The sequence below is a fragment of the Prionailurus bengalensis genome, chromosome A1, assembly GCF_016509475.1.
Source record: "Prionailurus bengalensis isolate Pbe53 chromosome A1, Fcat_Pben_1.1_paternal_pri, whole genome shotgun sequence".
NCBI lineage: Eukaryota > Metazoa > Chordata > Mammalia > Carnivora > Felidae > Prionailurus > Prionailurus bengalensis.
The window spans coordinates 117716558-117736293 of NC_057343.1; the positions used below are offsets into that span (position 1 = coordinate 117716558).

General features: G+C 42.5%; 3 protein-coding genes across 3 annotated transcripts; all 3 read left to right on the top strand.

Annotated features, from left to right (window-relative positions):
• Nucleotides 1-79: 79 nt before the first annotated feature.
• Nucleotides 80-5312, top strand: LOC122488394 (protocadherin beta-16-like). Its single transcript, XM_043589707.1, has one exon. It carries the CDS (start codon nucleotides 2884-2886, stop codon nucleotides 5269-5271), a length of 2388 nt encoding a protein of 795 aa, XP_043445642.1. The 5' UTR covers nucleotides 80-2883; the 3' UTR covers nucleotides 5272-5312.
• Nucleotides 5313-5917: 605 nt separating this feature from the next.
• On the top strand, nucleotides 5918-10635 carry LOC122488379 (protocadherin beta-10-like). Its single transcript, XM_043589683.1, has one exon. The coding sequence runs from the start codon at nucleotides 7609-7611 to the stop codon at nucleotides 10000-10002; it is 2394 nt and encodes a 797-aa protein (XP_043445618.1). The 5' UTR covers nucleotides 5918-7608; the 3' UTR covers nucleotides 10003-10635.
• Nucleotides 10636-15794: 5159 nt separating this feature from the next.
• On the top strand, nucleotides 15795-19091 carry LOC122488386 (protocadherin beta-11). Its single transcript, XM_043589698.1, has one exon. The coding sequence runs from the start codon at nucleotides 16359-16361 to the stop codon at nucleotides 18750-18752; it is 2394 nt and encodes a 797-aa protein (XP_043445633.1). The 5' UTR covers nucleotides 15795-16358; the 3' UTR covers nucleotides 18753-19091.
• The last annotated feature ends 645 nt before the right edge of the window (nucleotides 19092-19736 follow it).

Genomic DNA, 19736 nt, shown 5'->3' on the forward strand with positions numbered 1-19736 from the left:
GAGGGGCAGAGGGAGAGAGAGAGAGAGGGAGACAGAGGATCGGAAACAGGCTCTGTGCTGACAGCAGAGAGCCAGATGGGGGGCTTGAACTCATGAGACCTGAGCTGAAGTCAGATGCTTAACCAACTGAGCCATGCACGTACCCCTCATATTCTAGCATTAATTTTAAATGAAATAACTAATTTCAGAGAAGTATAGGCAATGATGTGGAAGATTTTTTTTCACTGAATAATTTAGAGATTCTGGAAATTTAGTAGGAACAAAACTGATAGGCTCCAGCTATGTTCTGTTAAAATTAACCACATCTTTGGCAACTCCACAAAAAAATTATGCTGCAAAAAATTTAGAGAGTCATAAATGACTTTATTCTGAAAGGATGGCTTACTGGAGCTGAATCAGACATCTTCCAGGAATTGCTGTGGGAAACTATTCTTGTAGAGTGATAAATTGTTGTTGACTCAGCTGTGAGGTGCATGAATATCCATACTTGTGTAACATATTTTTTTCCATTGTTGCTATAAAAAATTACCACAAAGTTGCTTAAAACAAAAAAAAAAAAAGTATTACCTTACAGCTTTTTAGGTCTCATGTCTGGTATAGGTATCACTGGGATCAATCAAAGTGCTGGCAGGAGTGCATGTCTTTCTGGTGGCTCTAGAGAAGGATCTGTTTCTTTGTCTTTTCCAACTTCTAGATGCTGCCTACATTACTTGACTCATGTCACCTTTCATCCATTGTCAAAACCAAATATTGTATCTCTTAAACAGATTATTCCATAATCATATCTCCTTTTGACCATTCCCAACAAAAGTTTTCCCATCCAGATAATCCAGGATAATCTTCCCTTCATAAGATCTTCAATTTAATTACATCTATAAACCTTTTGCCATGTAAGATACATATTTACAGATTTGGGGAATTAGGATGTCTTTGGGTGGGTAGCCATTATTCTATCTACCACAGATTGGTTGCTTGGAAGAAAATCATCCAGTCTAGCAATACCACTGGTAGCCAATGGAAAGCACATAAAGGTCTTTATAACAGGAATTTAGGCCTCATTGATTAGATGCTTTAATCCCAGACAAGGTATTTAACAAACTTCTAAGAATTACTAAGAAAAACACTGAATTGATAAAGATATGAAGCTTACTGCAATTCAATTCAAATTATAGAAATGGAAAGCCTGAACAAATAAATACAAATCTGAAAGGTACTTGTATCTAAGATATACAAAGAACGCTTGCAACTCAATTATGAAAAGATAAATAATCCAGTTTAAAATGGACAAAGATCTGAATAGACGGTTTTCTAAGGAAGATATGCAAATGGACAATAAGCACATGAAAAGATGTCCAACATCATTAGTCATCAGAGAAATGCAAATTAAAATCTTGTGATACAACTTCATACCCACTAGAGTGGGTAGAATCAAAAAGTCAGATAACCAATGTTGGAAGGATGTGGGAAAACTGGAATGCTGATACAAAGCTGATGGGAATGTAAAATGGTGCAGCCACCTTAGAAAATATAGAGCTACCATATGACCTGGCAATTCTGCCAGAGAAATGAAAGTTTATGTCCACATGAACTCTTGTATATGAATGTTTGCAGCAGCAGGACTCTGAATAGTGAAAAGGTGGAAACAAACCAAATGTATCAACAGACAAATGGATAATCAAAATGTGATATATATCTATACAATGGAATATTATTCATCCATAAAAAGGAATGAAGTACTGATACATGCTACAACTTGAACCTTGAAAACATGCTAAGTGAAAGAGGCCAGTCACAAAACTCCACATATTAAATTATTCCATTCATATGAAAGTCCAGAATAGGGAAATCTATAGAGATAGAAAGTAAATTAGTTATTGATTAGGGCTCAGCATGGGAGGGATAGGGTATTAGGGTTGTTGCTAAAGCATATGGATTTTGAGGGGTGATGAAAATGTTCCAAAATTGACTATGGTGATGGATGTACTACTCTGTGAATATACTATAATTCACTGAATTGTACACTTTAAATGAGTGAACTGTGTGGTATGTGAGTTATATGTCATTAAAGCTTTTTAAATATAACAAATTATTCTTGTTATATATATATTTTTAAAAGAATCCAAAAGCATGGCAGGCCTAATCTTGAGATCTATGTATTTGGGAAATAATTTTTCAATAACTTGAAAATTGCAAAAACAGCTCTCAGTCTTCGGTGTTGTAAAGAAGAGGAAGTAAGCAATTTAATAACGCATTGGTTAAATAATATCTTTAGAACTGTCACTAATTGCAATTTTGCAGTGTCCATTCATTTGTAATTCTGTAATGTGTACCATGAAAATGATCTACTTGTGAAACTGTTCCCATGGTAATTCAAAAACATTTTACTCCTAAATGTACATTGTTTTCAGCTTAAATGTTAATTATTTTATTTAATCATTAACTCTCAACAGGTTTTAACAGTAACATAAGTGAGTTTGATCTTTGTACTCCTCCTGTGCAACAACACAGAGCTCTATCTGAACACACACACATTACATGAAAATAGAGCTCATTGTTTTATATTACAGAACACATTATACACAACTTATTCGGTACATTTAGGAGTATTTTGTGGAAAATATAAGACTCAGTGAGAACACATGGTGGCGCTGCAGGTTAAATGATGAAAAACAGAATTGCCTATGCAGCTCCAGTATCCAGCCAAACAATTTCACATTGCCTGGAAGCTAAAGTACGTTTTTCTTGGCCACAGCAAACGTGAATCTGAAATCTCTTTAAAACTATATTTAGTGGCATAGTTTTGATATCTGGACTGCAGGACCAGGCTACCAGGATCCTGGACATACACAAAGCTCCTGTAAACCAAATTTTCATGAAAGAGCAATGGAGATTGGCTGGATGTGCTATCTGAGACAAAGGCAAGTCCTAGTTTTCTTTGTTTTGCTGAGCATGTTTGGGGTGGGTGCCGAGTTAGGTCCCTATTCAGTAGTGGAAGAAATGGAGAAAGGCTCCTTTGTGGCAAATCTAGGAAAAGACTTGGGGTTGGGATTGACAGAGATGTACAACCGCAGGGCTCGGATCATTTTTCAGGGGAACAAAGAGCATTTGCAGCTCAAGGTTCAGACTGGGGATTTGCTCATAAACGAGAAACTAGATCGAGAGGAGCTATGTGGTCCAGCTGACCCTTGCTTGTTATATTTCCAACTGTTAATGGAAAAGCCCTTAGAGATATTTCAGGCTGAACTGAGGGTGAAAGACATAAATGACAATTCTCCCGTGTTCACCGAAAGAGAAATGATTCTAAGAATACCTGAAAACAGTCCTCTAGGAATTGCATTCCCTCTGAGTAATGCTCTGGACTTGGATGTAGGAAGCAACAATGTTCAAAACTATAAAATCAGCCTCAACTCCCATTTCCGGGTTCTAACCCGCAAACTCAGTGACGGCAGAATATACCCTGAGCTGGTGTTGGAAGAAGAGCTAGACAGGGAGGAGGAGCCTGAAATCGTTTTAACTCTAACGGCGCTGGATGGCGGCTCTCCACCTCGGTATGGGACCGCTCAGGTGCGCATTGAAGTGGTGGACAGCAACGATAACGCCCCTCAGTTTGAGCAACCCATCTACAAGGTGCAAATTCCTGAGAACAGCCATGTAGGCTCCTTGGTTGTCACTGTCTCTGCCAGAGATTTAGACAGCGGAGTATATGGAAAAATAGCCTACACGCTCTTTCAGCCTTCAGAAGATATTAGCAAAACTTTGGAGGTGAATCCTGTAACAGGAGAAATTCAACTGAGAAAACAAGTAGATTTTGAAACAGTTCAATCTTATGAGGTGGACATCAAGGCCACAGATGGGGGAGGCCTTTCAGGAAAATGCACTCTTCTCCTCCAGGTGGTGGATGTAAATGATAATCCCCCAGAAGTGACCATGTCTGCACTCACCAGCCCTATCCTGGAGAACTCACCTGAGATTGTAGTTGCTGTTTTCAGTGTTTCTGATCCTGACTCTGGGGATAACGGGAAGACTGTTTCCTCCATCCAGGATGACCTTCCTTTTCTTCTAAAACCTTCAGTCAAGAACTTTTACACCTTGGTAACCAAGAGAGCACTAGACAGAGAAGAAAGAGCCCAATACAACATCACCATCACCGTCACCGACTTGGGGACCCCCAGGCTGAAAACGCAGCACAACATAACCGTGACGGTCTCCGACGTCAACGACAACGCCCCCACCTTCAGCCAAACCACCTACACCCTGCGCGTCCGCGAGAACAACAGCCCCGCCCTGCACATCGGCAGCGTGAGCGCCACGGACAGGGACTCGGGCGCCAACGCGCAGGTCACCTACTCGCTGCTGCCGCCCGCGGACCCGCAGCTGCCCCTGGCCTCCCTGGTGTCCATCAACGCGGACAACGGGCAGCTGTTCGCGCTCAGGTCCCTGGATTACGAGGCGCTGCAGGCGTTCGAGTTCGGCGTGCGCGCGGCCGACCGCGGCTCGCCCGCGCTCAGCAGCCAGGCGCGGGTGCGCGTGCTGGTGCTGGACGACAACGACAACGCGCCCTTCGTGCTGTACCCGCCGCAGAACGGCTCTGCGCCCTGCACCGAGCTGGTGCCCAGGGCGGCCGAGGCGGGCTACCTGGTGACCAAGGTGGTGGCGGTGGACGGCGACTCGGGCCAGAACGCCTGGCTGTCGTACCAGCTGCTCAAGGCCACGGAGCCCGGGCTGTTCGGCGTGTGGGCGCACAACGGCGAGGTGCGCACGGCCCGGCTGCTGAGCGAGCGCGACGCCGTCAAGCACAGGCTGGTGGTGCTGGTCAGGGACAATGGCGAGCCGCCGCGCTCGGCCAGCGTCACGCTGCACGTGCTGCTGGTGGACGGCTTCTCGCAGCCCTACCTGCCGCTCCCGGAGGTGGCGGCGGCCGAGGCGCGGGCCGACCCGCTCACCGTCTACTTGGTCGTCGCCTTGGCGTCCGTGTCGTCGCTCTTCCTGTTCTCGGTGCTGGTGTTCGTGGCGGTGCGGCTGTGCAGGCGGAGCAGGGCGGCGTCTGCGGGTCGCTGCTCGGGGCCCGAGGGCCACTTTCCGGGCCACCTGGTGGACGTCAGCGGCGCGGGGACGCTGTCCCAGAGCTACGAGTATGAGGTGTGTCTTCGGGGAGGTTCGGGCACCAGTGAGTTCAAGTTCCTCAAGCCCATTATCCCTAATCTGCAGTTTCAGAGCACGGGGAAGGAAGTGGAAGAAAATCCCCCCTTCCAGAATAATTTTGGGATTTAATTATTGCTAGGAAGCTATTTAATAAAGACATTAACTTCTAATTTTTTTCTTGACTAAATTGTTTATGCCTGCCACCACAAATAAGGTGTTGTTTAATTTTCTCTATTTGGTTCATCCTCAATTTCCAATTTTATACCTGTCTTCACAGGTTTCTTTACCCTCATATTTTAGTCCAGTGAAGTATTTTTCAGTAGAATCCCAGTAAGTGAAATAAGTTCTACTTTCAAAGATGATACCATTAACATTTTCTACTACTTTATGAATAAGTGTCTTTATTGGCTTTGTACTTATAATTTTCATTTTAGTTTTCTTTCCAGAGCTTCTTCAGTTATGAAAATAATGTGCATGTGATCTATGCATTTCCTATTTGGTAGTTCTTCTCTTCCCTTTTAAAACTGGTATTTTTGTTGGTTTATCGACCTCAATTTTTATTATAGCGATTTTTTTCAACGTTTTTTATTTATTTTTGGGACAGAGAGAGACAGAGCATGAATGGGGGAGGGGCAGAGAGAGAGGGAGACACAGAATCGAGCCATCAGCCCAGAGCCCGACGCGGGGCTCGAACTCACGGACCGCGAGATCGTGACCTGGCCGAAGTCGGACGCTTAACCGACTGCGCCACCCAGGCGCCCCTATAGCGATTTTTAAAACTATTACTTTTTTAAAGTTGTTTTCCCGTTATTGGTATTTGCATCTTTAAAGTATTTACATTGTGTGATAAGATAAATAAATCCCTAATAAGTCTTATGTAAAATAAGAAGAAACACCTCTGTAAGATACTGAGTGTGTGTGTATGTATTTAAGTTTGGAGACAAAAACAATGTTTAGGTGTTTTATAGCATCATGTAGAAATATTTAATGATTTGTTTTAAATCCTGTATGAAAAAAAACAGAGATTCCTGTTAAGTTTTTAATGGCTAACAAAGCAGTCCCATTCAGTTGGAAAAAAACTGTAGAAATCGTCAGAAGTTTATATGGTATAGATTCTTCGTTTAGCAGTTAGAGTTTTTGTCAGTATCTAGCCCTTTCCCTCTACAATGTCCTTCAGTTTAATCTCTATCTCTTGCTTATTAGAGGAAAAACAGTTATTTCTGGATATTAGGCCTTTGAATAAAATTCTCTATGAGATAGATGTTATCATGCTTTTCTTACTGTCGGTAGTGTTTGGATAGGCATTATGCTGGTCTATTCTTTCCCTCCCTTTTATTTGGTACAGAGAAATTAGATCCCACCAGATTTTAATTAAGAGGAACTTTAAAATAAAGACCAGTCCCTTCTTTAATTTTGTAAGTAATTTTAAAGCTAATATAAGAAAAACAAAGACATATGAAAAAAAGAAACAAGTTGATAAGAATGAGTTAAGTGAAAGAATACAATTTTCAAATGGTATGGATTTAAGGCACAGAAGGTCGTTTCATATCCTAGTAAGTAGAGCTTATTTATCCATTCCTTAATATAGCAAGCATTGAGTGTCTGATTTGTGAATTTAAGATGATTAAGTCATCCTTCCATCCTTACATAGGGACAGGTTGACTTGAATAAGGGACAAATTGGCATGAAACAGGAAGCAGTAGTATGTACAGAGCAATTATACAAGTTTCTATGGGAGCACAGAGGAGGGAAAGCCTAAACCCTTCCCTCTGGATGATTATATTTAGGCAATATGATTAGATTTTAAGGAAATTGTTGAAGAATGTGTGAAACAAGTTTCTTTTTTCAGTTTGGTCAATGTTTTTGGAAAAGTAAAATCTGTTATTTTGGTCCCAGAGGTCACCACTGTTTTCCACTTTGGTTCATGACATTGCATGGGAGTAGTTTCAGGAGTGAAAGGCCTACTACAGAACTAAATGTAGCACATTGAGGTGGACAGAGTTAACTGCTAGAAACATTTTCCAAGTTTTGAATTTTTAACTTTTCCCATGAATCAGTGAAAAATCTCAACAATGTGAGCAGTATTCTATCTCAACATTACTTTCTACCAAACAAAAGAAAAGAAAAATGAAATACTTAAATGAGCCACTAAAGAAAAAAATTGAAAATACACACACAAATTGGGTAGAGCCATTTGAGTCTGTTGGAGGCCACGCGGTGGCGCTGCAGGCTAAAAAGACAAAAAAAAAAATCGACCGTGAACTGAGAATGCTGCGGAAGGCATTAACAAAAAGGATCAAGGCAGATGAGCTGGGAGAAAACCTATACTGGCCCAAGATTGGAAAAGGAAAAAAACCCAGACTCCTGCTACAAATGGCATAGGTCTGGGGGTTGCAACTGCTGGTTCTGTATGCTGGGAGCTGTGATTGTGACCAACATTGACAAAAGACGTGTTCTGAAAAAGCAATGGAGGCTGGAATGTTGTGCTGCCCAAGACAAAGGCAAGTCCTATTTCTCTTTATGTTTGGGGGAGTATCCTTAGCAGGTTCTGGGTTTGGACAATATTCTGTGACAGAGGAAACAGAGAGAGGATCATTTGTGGTTAATCTGGCAAAGGATCTGGGGCTAGGGGACCAGGAATTGGTTTCAAGGGGAGCCCGGGTGGTCTCTGATAACAAACAACACTTGCTTCTGGATCCTCATTCTGGAGATTTGCTCACAAATGAGAAACTGGACCGAGAAAAGCTGTGTGGCCTCACAGAGCCCTGTTTGCTGTATTTCCAAATTTTAATGGATAACCCCTTTCAGATTTACCGGGCTGAGCTGAGGGTCAGGGACATAAATGATCATTCACCAATGTTTCGGGACAAAGAGACAGTCTTAAAAATATTAGAAAATACAGCTGAAGGGACAGCATTTCGACTAGAAAGAGCAGAGGATTCAGATGGAGGACTTAACGGTATACAAAGCTACATCATCAACCCGAACCCTTTTTTCCATATTAAAATTAGTGACAGTGATGAAGGCATGATATATCCAGAACTAGTATTGGATAAGGCACTGGACCGGGAGAAGCAGCACGAACTCAGTTTAACACTCACGGCACTGGATGGTGGGTCTCCACCCAGGTCTGGGACCACCACAATACGAATTGTGATTCTGGACATCAATGATAATGCTCCCCAGTTTTCTCAGACAATGTATGAGACCCAGGCCCCAGAAAACAGCCCAGTAGGGTCCCTTATTGCAAAAGTCTCTGCAGGAGATATAGATTCTGGAGTCAATGCAGACATATCCTATTCATTTTTTGATGCTTCTGAAGATATTCGAGAAACCTTTCAAATCAATCCTTTTTCTGGAGAAATTGTCCTCATAGTGTTGCTTGATTATGAGCTAGTAAAGTCTTACAAAATAAATATACAGGCAATGGATGGAGGGGGTCTTACTGCAACATGTACCGTCTTGGTGGAAGTATTAGATATCAATGACAATCCCCCAGAACTGATCATGTCATCACTTTCCAACCATGTCGCTGAGAACTCTCCTGAGACGGTACTGGCTGTTTTTAGAATTAAAGACAGAGACTCTGGAGAAAATGGAAAAATGCACTGCTACATTCAAGATAATCTGCCATTCCTTCTGAAACCCTCTGTGGAAAATTTTTACATCCTCATGACAGAAGGAGGGCTGGACAGGGAAAGTCAAGCCGAGTACAACATCACCATCACCGTCACCGACTTGGGGACCCCCAGGCTGAAAACGCAGCACAACATAACCGTGACGGTCTCCGACGTCAACGACAACGCCCCCGCCTTCAGCCAAACCACCTACACCCTGCGCGTCCGCGAAAACAACAGCCCCGCCCTGCACATCGGCAGCGTGAGCGCCACGGACAGGGACTCGGGCGCCAACGCGCAGGTCACCTACTCGCTGCTGCCGCCCGCGGACCCGCAGCTGCCCCTGGCCTCCCTGGTGTCCATCAACACGGACAACGGGCAGCTGTTCGCGCTCAGGTCCCTGGATTACGAGGCGCTGCAGGCGTTCGAGTTCGGCGTGCGCGCGGCCGACCGCGGCTCGCCCGCGCTCAGCAGCCAGGCGCGGGTGCGCGTGCTGGTGCTGGACGACAACGACAACGCGCCCTTCGTGCTGTACCCGCCGCAGAACGGCTCTGCGCCCTGCACCGAGCTGGTGCCCAGGGCGGCCGAGGCGGGCTACCTGGTGACCAAGGTGGTGGCGGTGGACGGCGACTCGGGCCAGAACGCCTGGCTGTCGTACCAGCTGCTCAAGGCCACGGAGCCCGGGCTGTTCGGCGTGTGGGCGCACAACGGCGAGGTGCGCACGGCCCGGCTGCTGAGCGAGCGCGACGCCGTCAAGCACAGGCTGGTGGTGCTGGTCAGGGACAACGGCGAGCCGCCGCGCTCGGCCAGCGTCACGCTGCACGTGCTGCTGGTGGACGGCTTCTCGCAGCCCTACCTGCCGCTCCCGGAGGTGGCGGCGGCCGAGGCGCGGGCCGACCCGCTCACCGTCTACTTGGTCGTCGCCTTGGCGTCCGTGTCGTCGCTCTTCCTGTTCTCGGTGCTGGTGTTCGTGGCGGTGCGGCTGTGCAGGCGGAGCCGGGGGGCGTCTGCGGGTCGCTGCTCGGGGCCCGAGGGCCACTTTCCGGGCCACCTGGTGGACGTCAGCGGCGCGGGGACGCTGTCCCAGAGCTACCAGTACGAGGTGTGTCTTCGGGGAGGCTCGGGCACCAGTGAGTTCAAGTTCCTCAAGCCCATTATCCCCAATATCCAGGCACAGGACTCTGGGGGCCATAGCGAAGAAAATCCCACCTTTCGAAATAGCTTTGGATTTAACTTAGAGTAAAAATTCTTTTTTATATTTTCACGCCCTTTTAAGTGGTGTACAATCATATCAATATCAGTTTAGTTTTAAAATTCCTAGTTATTTTAAGCCTAATTTTAAGTACTATATATGATTTACAATATCATTTCATCCTTTTTTGCATTTAATCAATAGGTAGCTTTAATTAGCACCCATTTGTAAATAATAGTTTAAGGTTTAATCATTTCAAAATGTACAAGGATGTAGTTATTCTTACCTAGAAAATCGAAATTTGTCTTTTCCTTTTAGTATATTTCATAGACTAATCTCTGTCCTCATCACCTTGTACTTCCTTCATGTCAGCAGACATCCCTCCACTTCTGATCTTCTCTAACATTGTTTAATCATGTGAAAAAAAATCATGTCATCTAGCATTTTAAAGATATTTCTCTCTTACTCTGCTCGTGAGAAAATGAGAGAGATCATTTTGTGAGTGATATGGGACTACAGTCATATCTTGTAGTCATATTATTATTCCATTTCCTTTAAATACACTACTCTTACTATTTTCTAGTGTTCACTTTTGCTGACATATGTTAAAAAAGAGGTCGTGTCTCTTAATGGCAACAAAATGTAATAACCTGCATGAAAATAAATAAAAGCATTTTGAAAATTTGTGAAGAATATTTGTGGACTGTTGGAAAGGTACTCACTTTTCATTTCATTTTATAAATATATTTTAGTTGTTATGAAATTTTTAAATCACGATGAACTAAAAATCACAAAGAAAAACTATAAATTCTTCAATGTCTGGCCCCTCTTATGGAGTAGTTTCTCTAGAATTGATCATCTTTTGAAGTAATATGTTTATGTCACTATATCTTAACAGTTTTATACTTTAATCACTCCTTTATATGACAAAAGACGATTTCACTTCCTTACTTTCCAACTAATACACATACAACATTGCATGTGCGCTTTCTCCTGTTCTCCCAATAGAGCTGTCATTTTTTTAGGTTAAACTAGTAGTTTTTATGTATATTGCAAAAATTACTTCAAAATACACATTAGTGTAATGATTACATTTCTTTTCTTGAAAAACTTAATTCCTAGAGTTGATCCTTGTTTTTACTTGCATCATTTTCTATTTACTATTATTGATTTTTCACATTAAGTCTCATTTCAATAACAATAATTCTCTTAAATATTAAAAAATGCCATACATATCAATTTATTTTAGATCTTTCACCCAGAACCTTTTGTATCTCTGATTCATTAACATTGTTTGTTCTTTTTTTTAATTTTTAGTTTTTATTTAAATTCTGGTTAGTTAACATACAGAGTAAATATTAGTTTCAGATGTAAAATTTAGTGATTCAGTGTTTCCATCCAACACCCAGTGCTCATTGGTACAAGTGCCCTTCTTAATCCTCATCATTTATTTCACCCATCCCCCACCCATCTCCCCTCTGGTAACCATTGGTTTGTTCTCTATAGTTAAGAGTTTGTTTTTTGGTTTTTTTCTCCTATGATCGTTTGTTTTCTTAAATTCCACTTACAAGTGAAATCATATGGTATTTGTCTTTCTCTGACTTATTTCGCTTAGCGTAATACTCTTTAGCTCCATCCATGTGGTTGCAAGTGACAAGATTCCACTCTTTTTATGGCTGAGTAATATTCCATTCCATATATACATACACACATACATCTTACTTTATCCATTCATCAGTCAGTGGACACTTGGGCTCTTTCCATAATTAAGCTATTCTTGATAATGCTGCCATAAATATGAGAGTGCATGTATCCCTTCAAATTAGTATTTGTGTATTCATTGGATAAATACCCAGTAGTGCAATTGCTGGATCATAAGGTGGTTCTATTTTTAACTTTTTTAGAAACTTCCACACTGTTTTCTAGAGTGTCTGCACCAGTGTACATTCCCACCAACAGTGTAAGATGGTTCTCTTTTCCCTGTGTCTTCACCAACACCTGTTGTTTGTCTTGTTAATTTTAGCCATTCTGGCTGGTATGAGGTGATATTTCACAGTACTTTTGATTTATGTTTCCCCAATGATGAATGATGGTGAGCTTCTTTTCAGGTGTCTGTTGTCCATCTGAATGTCTTCTTTGGAAAAATGTCTATTCAGTCTTCTGCCCCTTTTTAAACTGTTTTTTTTGGGGGGGGTTGAGTTGTATAAGTTCTTTATATATTTTGGATACTAACTCTTTATCAGACATGTCATTTGCAAATATCTTCTCCCATCACTTAGGTTGCCTTTTAGTTTTGTTAATTTTTTCCAACATTGGTTGTTCTAATGGCTGTCACCCTAGAACTTTTTCCTTTATTACTTTCTTGTGTTGGTCCCCTTTTACAAGATCCAATATATTCTTTTTTATTAGTGTATTCCTTACTTAACTAACACACATCTCTCACTAGTTTCATAAAAATGATTCAGAGGAGGTGAAAGTTTTTGACAATTTGCTTAGTAAAGCACTCTTGTTTTTCTTTTGAGTGGTACTTTGGGTGTAAAATTCTAAGTTGAAAATAATTTTCCCTCACATTTTGAAAGCAGTGTTCTTTTTACTGATTGCAATTAGAGTTCCTGTTCAGAATACTGAGTCCCTTCTAATTCTGATCTCTTTTAATGTCACCCCTAGTTTTTCATTCTGGAAGAATCGGAAACTTTTTCTTCATATTCTGAAAATACTCTATTATCACTTATCTATTTATCTGGTCACAGGGGTGTACTCTATTAACATTTAAACTCTCACTTCCAGTTCTGAGAAATTTTCTTGTTATGCTTTTGATAATAAGTTCTCCCTTGAATTTTCTACATTCTCACTTTATCCAGAATTTTGTTAGTTAAATATTGGATCTTCTAGATTGATACACTAAGACACTAAATTTTTTCCTTATTTTCTCTGTCTGTTGCTCTACTTTTTTGGACAATTTATTCTATAATCCAACTTTTATATTTAAGTTTTTCTTTTTGGCTGACTATATTTTTAATACCTCCTTTGGTTCTCTGAGTGTTTTGCATAGGATCCTTTTGTAGATATGTAAATGTATTATCTTCTCTCATCTATAATTAATTTATTCTTTTAAAATACATTATACACAAAATGCATTATGCAGTAGAAACCGTTACATCCATTATTAAAATGAGAGTGAGCTACAGGGAAGTTAAGAACTTATCCAAGGTTATATAGTTAGTAAGGGGGACTTAAGCCATAATCTATTCTCAATCTTACAGTAAGAACACATACTTCATGAAGTTACTGTTAATATTAAATGAATAAAAGCATATGTGTCACTTAGAACAATGGATATCACAGAGCAAATTTTCAGTAAGTGTTAGCTCTTATGAGATTTTACTACTCTGGGGATATTAGACATTTTTAAAGACTTTTTCTGTTTTCTCTATTATGTCTATTTCCTCTTGTTTTTGTTTTTGTTTTTGGAGATGGTGGTTTGACCTTGCTATGTCATGTCATAGGTATTTCTTCAAATTTCTTGTGGTCCTGGGCTATCTTTTCATTATTAAGAATGATATTCTCAGGGGCGCCTGGGTGGCTCAGTAGGTTAATCATCGAACTCTTCTTGATTTTGGCTCAGGTCATGATCTCACATGGTTCATGAGTTCAAGCCCCCCATCAGGCTCTGTGCTGACAGTGTGGAACCTGCTTGGGATTCTCTTTCTCCCCTCTCTCTTTGTCCCTACCCCATTTGTGCTCTTTCTATCTCAAAATAAATAAATAAACTTTAAAGAAGGATGATGCTCTCATATTTAAGAGTGATGAGAGGGGCTCCTGTGTCACTCAGATGGCTTAGCCTCTGACTCTCAATTTCGGCTTAGGTCATGATCTCACGGTTGTGGGACTGAGCCCATCCCAGCATCAGTGAAAGAGAGAAAGAGAGACAGAGACAGACAGAGAGACAGAGGAAGGAAGGGAAGAAGGAAGGAAGGAAGGAAGGAAGGAAGGAAGGAAGGAAGTTTGGATGGAAGGACGAAGAGATACCATCCTGTCAGCTCTTTGTGAGTGCGTGAGGCCTGTTGATGGTAGGACTTCACTCTAATGTAACCATGCTAGGATAAGACTATTATCTTGGGAGACCCTTCCGAATATTAGTATGTGTAAATGGTTTTTTATAAGATTTTTTTAATTTTTAAGTAATCTCCACATCTCATGTGGGACTTGAACTCACAACCTAGAGACCAAGAGTTGTATGCTTTACTGACTGAGCCAGCTAGGTGCCCCATTATGTGTAAATCTTTATCTAAGCTTTTCATATTCTCCAGGTTAGAATTCTACAATATCTGCTGTGTGAAGGAAAGTTAGACAGGAGATCAGGTATATACCCTGTGTTCTACAATTGGAGAGTATTGCATGATAAGGGTGATCTGGAAATTTCATCATTCAGGATGCAAAGTTTTGCTTCACCTCCCTATTTTTAGTTTCACGCTTCAACTTTTACTCAGCTTTGCCTAAGGTCTCCGAAACTAGGGGTCATCCCATTTAATTTCTCCAAAGAAGTAACTTCCCATTCTCTGCTTCTGAGATACTTTCCTGTCTATATAGGCTGATGAAATGGTTGGACTATCCAACTTTCCTTTTTAGTTCTCAACTGACTTCAGCTTTCTTACACATGGTTCCTCTAAATCTTGTACCTAAATGGAATACTGTAGGACAAACCCACTAGTTTTGTATGAACATTTCCAATGCAGGCACTTTATATGTTTCTTAGAACTGCTAACTCAATTGCTCTTCTTTCGGCTTTCTGTCATCAAAATTTTGGGTGTTCACTCATGCATTCTTAGTCTTTATGTGTTCATACCACTTTTCCTCTTTTCTGTCATTTTAGTTAGTATTTTATGGGTTTTATGTTTATTTATTTTTGAAAGAGAGTACAATTGGGGAAGGGGCAGAGCGGGGGACAGGATCTGAAGCAGGCTCTGCACCGACAGCAGAGATTTGAGGCTCAAACTCACAGAAATAGGATGCTCAACTGACTGAGCCACCCAGGAGCCCCTTAGTGAGTATTTTTAAAGGAGGCAGAATAACTAAGAGTAGTCAACCCACCTACTTTTCTATTTCTACCCTTGTAGTGGTCAATTTTTCAATAATGTATCTATCTTACATTTTTTAAATGTAATTTGAACTTAACATTTTTAGATGCAAATTTTTTAGATCCCTCCTTAATCCATTTTTGAGAGCATTTTTGAGATCATTGAATTTATAGCATCTATTCCAAACAATTTCCCTCCTTATGTAGCAACCTTTCACTTTGGCTAGGACTCAGACCACCCAACGCTTCCGAGGTGGTCCCAGACAGTTAAAGCAAGGCCAAAGATGGGTCTTCAGATTCTGAGACTAAAATCTCCATGTTATAATTCTCTGCCTCATGAAATAATGATTGCTTCAATAGCAGGTATACGATCTTAATTAGTCTAATCAGAGTAAAACTAAGTTTTGCTCTATGACTGGGAATGGGAATCTCTTGTGGGGAGGAAAATGAAAGCAGGTGACCATAGTTGTAGGTGGAATAAATCTTGTGAACCTAAGGGAAGGTGGCTTTAGGAGTAAGCCTGCTTTAAACAAAACTAGCATGTTTGTGTACTTATTAAATACTTTGGTAAATTATGAGAAGCTGGAACTAAATTATGACTTTACATAATGCGTTCCACCCCAATATTTTACTTCATTTTCTCCCAGTTCACAGTTCACTGCTGTTAAGGAAATCTACAGAGATGCCTTCTTGTACTATAATAACTATCTATTTGTGTTCCATCTTACAGTTTATCCAATTTCATATCCTCTGAGAAGACTCTCAAAGTGACTCATGTATACTTTCCCTTTGCATTACAACCGAAAGAAGGCCAAGTAATGATGCAATCTTCTTTCAGGTTTTCAGTCCTCTCAGAAATACTACAAACTTCTGGGGGCCAGGAATCACATCTTGTTTTTAAAACAATACTAACAACATCAGAAACTGTAAAGAGTATAAAACAATTCTTATGGAAGATAGAATATATTTTTAATCACTACACACAATGAGTAAAACAACATTTGTTTCTAAAGGGACATTTATATTAGTGGAATTTAGGTAGCTTTCATCTAACTGAAAATCTGTGGAGACGCATGGTGGCGCTGCAGGATAACATCGCGCCGGGGGAAAAGAAACTGAATTGGATGATGTTCTGGACCCTGTTACCCAGTGCGCACAGAGCGTTGGGAAGACAAAAAGAACACACCTTCAAAGGGCGAACTACAAGCTATTCAACGGGGTTAAAATCCTTAGGCCTCCGAAGATTCGACGGACATTATCAGAGTCACATTTCCCAGAACTGTGAAGGGTAGCTGAAGCGATTCTGCAGGAAGCTTTCAGGAAAGGAGCTATGGAGAACGGAAGAGCAGACACTCTGCAGATAAGGCAAGTCCTGCTTCTCTTTGTTTTGCTAGGAATATCTCAGGCGGGTTCCGAGTCTGGGCGCTTTTCTGTGGCAGAGGAAATGCAGAGTGGGAGCTTTGTAGGCAACTTGGCAAAGGACCTGGGAGTAGAAGTGGGTGAGCTGTTCTCAAGGGGGGCTCAGGTGGTCTCTAATGATAACAGAAACCGTTTACAGCTGGACAAAAACACCGGGGATTTGCTCTTAAGCGAATCGCTAGACCGGGAGGAGCTCTGTGGCTCCACTGAGCCTTGTGTGCTGCATTTCCAGGTATTAATGAAAAACCCTTTGCAGTTTTTACGCATTGAGCTCCAGGTCACGGACATAAATGACCACTCTCCCATATTCTTAGAAAAAGAAATGCTCCTAGAAATCCCAGAGAATAGTCCTGTTGGTGCTGTGTTCTTACTAGAAAGTGCGAAGGATTTAGATGTAGGAATCAATGCTCTGAAGAACTACATAATAAGCCCCAACTCTCATTTCCACATTAAAATGCGAGTCAATCCGGACAATAGGAAATACCCAGAGTTGGTTCTGGACAAGGCACTGGATTATGAAGAGCAGTCGGAGCTCAGTTTCATCCTTACTGCTCTGGATGGTGGGTCTCCACCTAGGTCTGGGACTGCAACTGTCCGGGTGGTGGTTGTGGACATTAATGACAACTCCCCCGAGTTTGAGCAACCATTTTATGAGGTGAAGATTCCAGAGAATAGCATATTAGGCTCACTCATTGTCAGCGTCTCAGCTTGGGATTTAGACTCAGGAAAAAATGGAGAAATATCATATTCTTTCTCCCATGCCTCAGAAGATATTCGCAAGACATTTGAAATTAATCAAAAGTCTGGAGAAGTCAGTTTAACAGCATCCATGGATTTTGAAACAATTGAATCATATTCAGTAATCATTCAAGCTACAGATGGGGGAGGTCTCTTTGGAAAATCAACAGTCAGAATTCAGGTGATGGATGTGAATGACAATGCTCCTGAAATAGCCATATCGTCAATTACCAGTCCAATCCCAGAAAATTCGCCTGAGACTGTGGTTATGGTTTTTAGCATCCGAGACAGAGACTCTGGGGACAATGGGAGGATGATTTGTTCTATCCCAGAAGACCTCCCTTTCAGGCTAAAATCTTCAGTTGAGAATTATTACACTTTGGAAACGGAGAAAATGCTGGATAGAGAGAGCCAGGCCGAGTACAACATCACCATCACCGTCACCGACTTAGGGACCCCCAGGCTGAAAACGCAGCACAACATAACCGTGACGGTCTCCGACGTCAACGACAACGCCCCCGCCTTCAGCCAAACCACCTACACCCTGCGCGTCCGCGAGAACAACAGCCCCGCCCTGCACATCGGCAGCGTGAGCGCCACGGACAGGGACTCGGGCGCCAACGCGCAGGTCACCTACTCGCTGCTGCCGCCCGCGGACCCGCAGCTGCCCCTGGCCTCCCTGGTGTCCATCAACGCGGACAACGGGCAGCTGTTCGCGCTCAGGTCCCTGGATTACGAGGCGCTGCAGGCGTTCGAGTTCGGCGTGCGCGCGGCCGACCGCGGCTCGCCCGCGCTCAGCAGCCAGGCGCGGGTGCGCGTGCTGGTGCTGGACGACAACGACAACGCGCCCTTCGTGCTGTACCCGCCGCAGAACGGCTCTGCGCCCTGCACCGAGCTGGTGCCCAGGGCGGCCGAGGCGGGCTACCTGGTGACCAAGGTGGTGGCGGTGGACGGCGACTCGGGCCAGAACGCCTGGCTGTCGTACCAGCTGCTCAAGGCCACGGAGCCCGGGCTGTTCGGCGTGTGGGCGCACAACGGCGAGGTGCGCACGGCCCGGCTGCTGAGCGAGCGCGACGCCGTCAAGCACAGGCTGGTGGTGCTGGTCAGGGACAATGGCGAGCCGCCGCGCTCGGCCAGCGTCACGCTGCACGTGCTGCTGGTGGACGGCTTCTCGCAGCCCTACCTGCCGCTCCCGGAGGTGGCGGCGGCCGAGGCGCGGGCCGACCCGCTCACCGTCTACTTGGTCGTCGCCTTGGCGTCCGTGTCGTCGCTCTTCCTGTTCTCGGTGCTGGTGTTCGTGGCGGTGCGGCTGTGCAGGCGGAGCAGGGCGGCGTCTGCGGGTCGCTGCTCGGGGCCCGAGGGCCACTTTCCGGGCCACCTGGTGGACGTCAACGGCGCGGGGACGCTGTCGCAGAGCTACCAATATGAGGTGTGTCTGCGGGGAGGATCTGGAACCAATGAATTCAAGTTCTTGAAGCCGATTATCCCGAACCTCCCACCCCAGTGCTCTGGGAAAGAAACGGAAGAAAATCCTACCTTCGGCAATAGCTTTGGGTTCAATATATAGTGACATAAGTAGCTTTTATATTCCACATATGACACTTTTTGTTGCCCCTTCCAAATCAATGCTATTTCCCCTAGTTTGTGTGTATTTTAAATTGTATTCAGTGTACATTTTTACTGTCACAAATTCTACCCATTTTTACTTTTAAGAGAATGTTTATCTTTGTGATTGTAATGAGATGGTAATTTATTTTGTAATCCAAGGCGTCTTAATGTGTAATGAGTTTGCGTCCTTAGGTTATAACCAAATCACTTTTTGTCCATGACCCTCTCTCCAGTTGAATTTTGAACTTTCACCCACAATTATGCTTATGGTAAAATAAAGCAGACCATTTTCAGAGTATTTCAAGTGTGCAAGTATTTCTTCATTCTTTCTTGCATTTTTTTTCTTGCGGTGTAGTAATGGTTACTATTCAGAAATGTAATTTTTGTTTCCTTAAATTCACTGCATTTATATTAACATTTAAAAATGTTTATTGCTGCTTAAAATACATCTGAAAAATCATGTCCTTAATAGAATTGTAAGTGTAATCACCTTGTTAGAAAGGGCCAGAGCCAAATTTTTAGCATCTCTTCTTCATGCATCCTGGAGAGTGATTTTGAAAGCATATCAATATTGTGGCTACCCAGAGAGTCTTGGAATATGAAGTTATAATTTTCCAGATTTCTTGTTGATATTACAAAGCTATGATACAATCCACTTGAATCCATCTGAATAATTATTTGTATAGCATAAAGTGGACTGTGTGCTAATATTTATAATTTTTGCTTTCTGTATCCTCCCAGAATCACACACACACACACACACACACACACACGGCACCAATTTCTTTTTTTTTAATTCATTTTTAAGTCCTCTCTACACCTAACGTGGGGCTTGAACTCATGACTCAAGATGAAGAGTTGCACACTTTACCGACTGAGCCAGCCAGTGCTCCTGGGTACTAATTTCTAAACGTAAAATGACAGCCAACAGAAAAGTTATGTT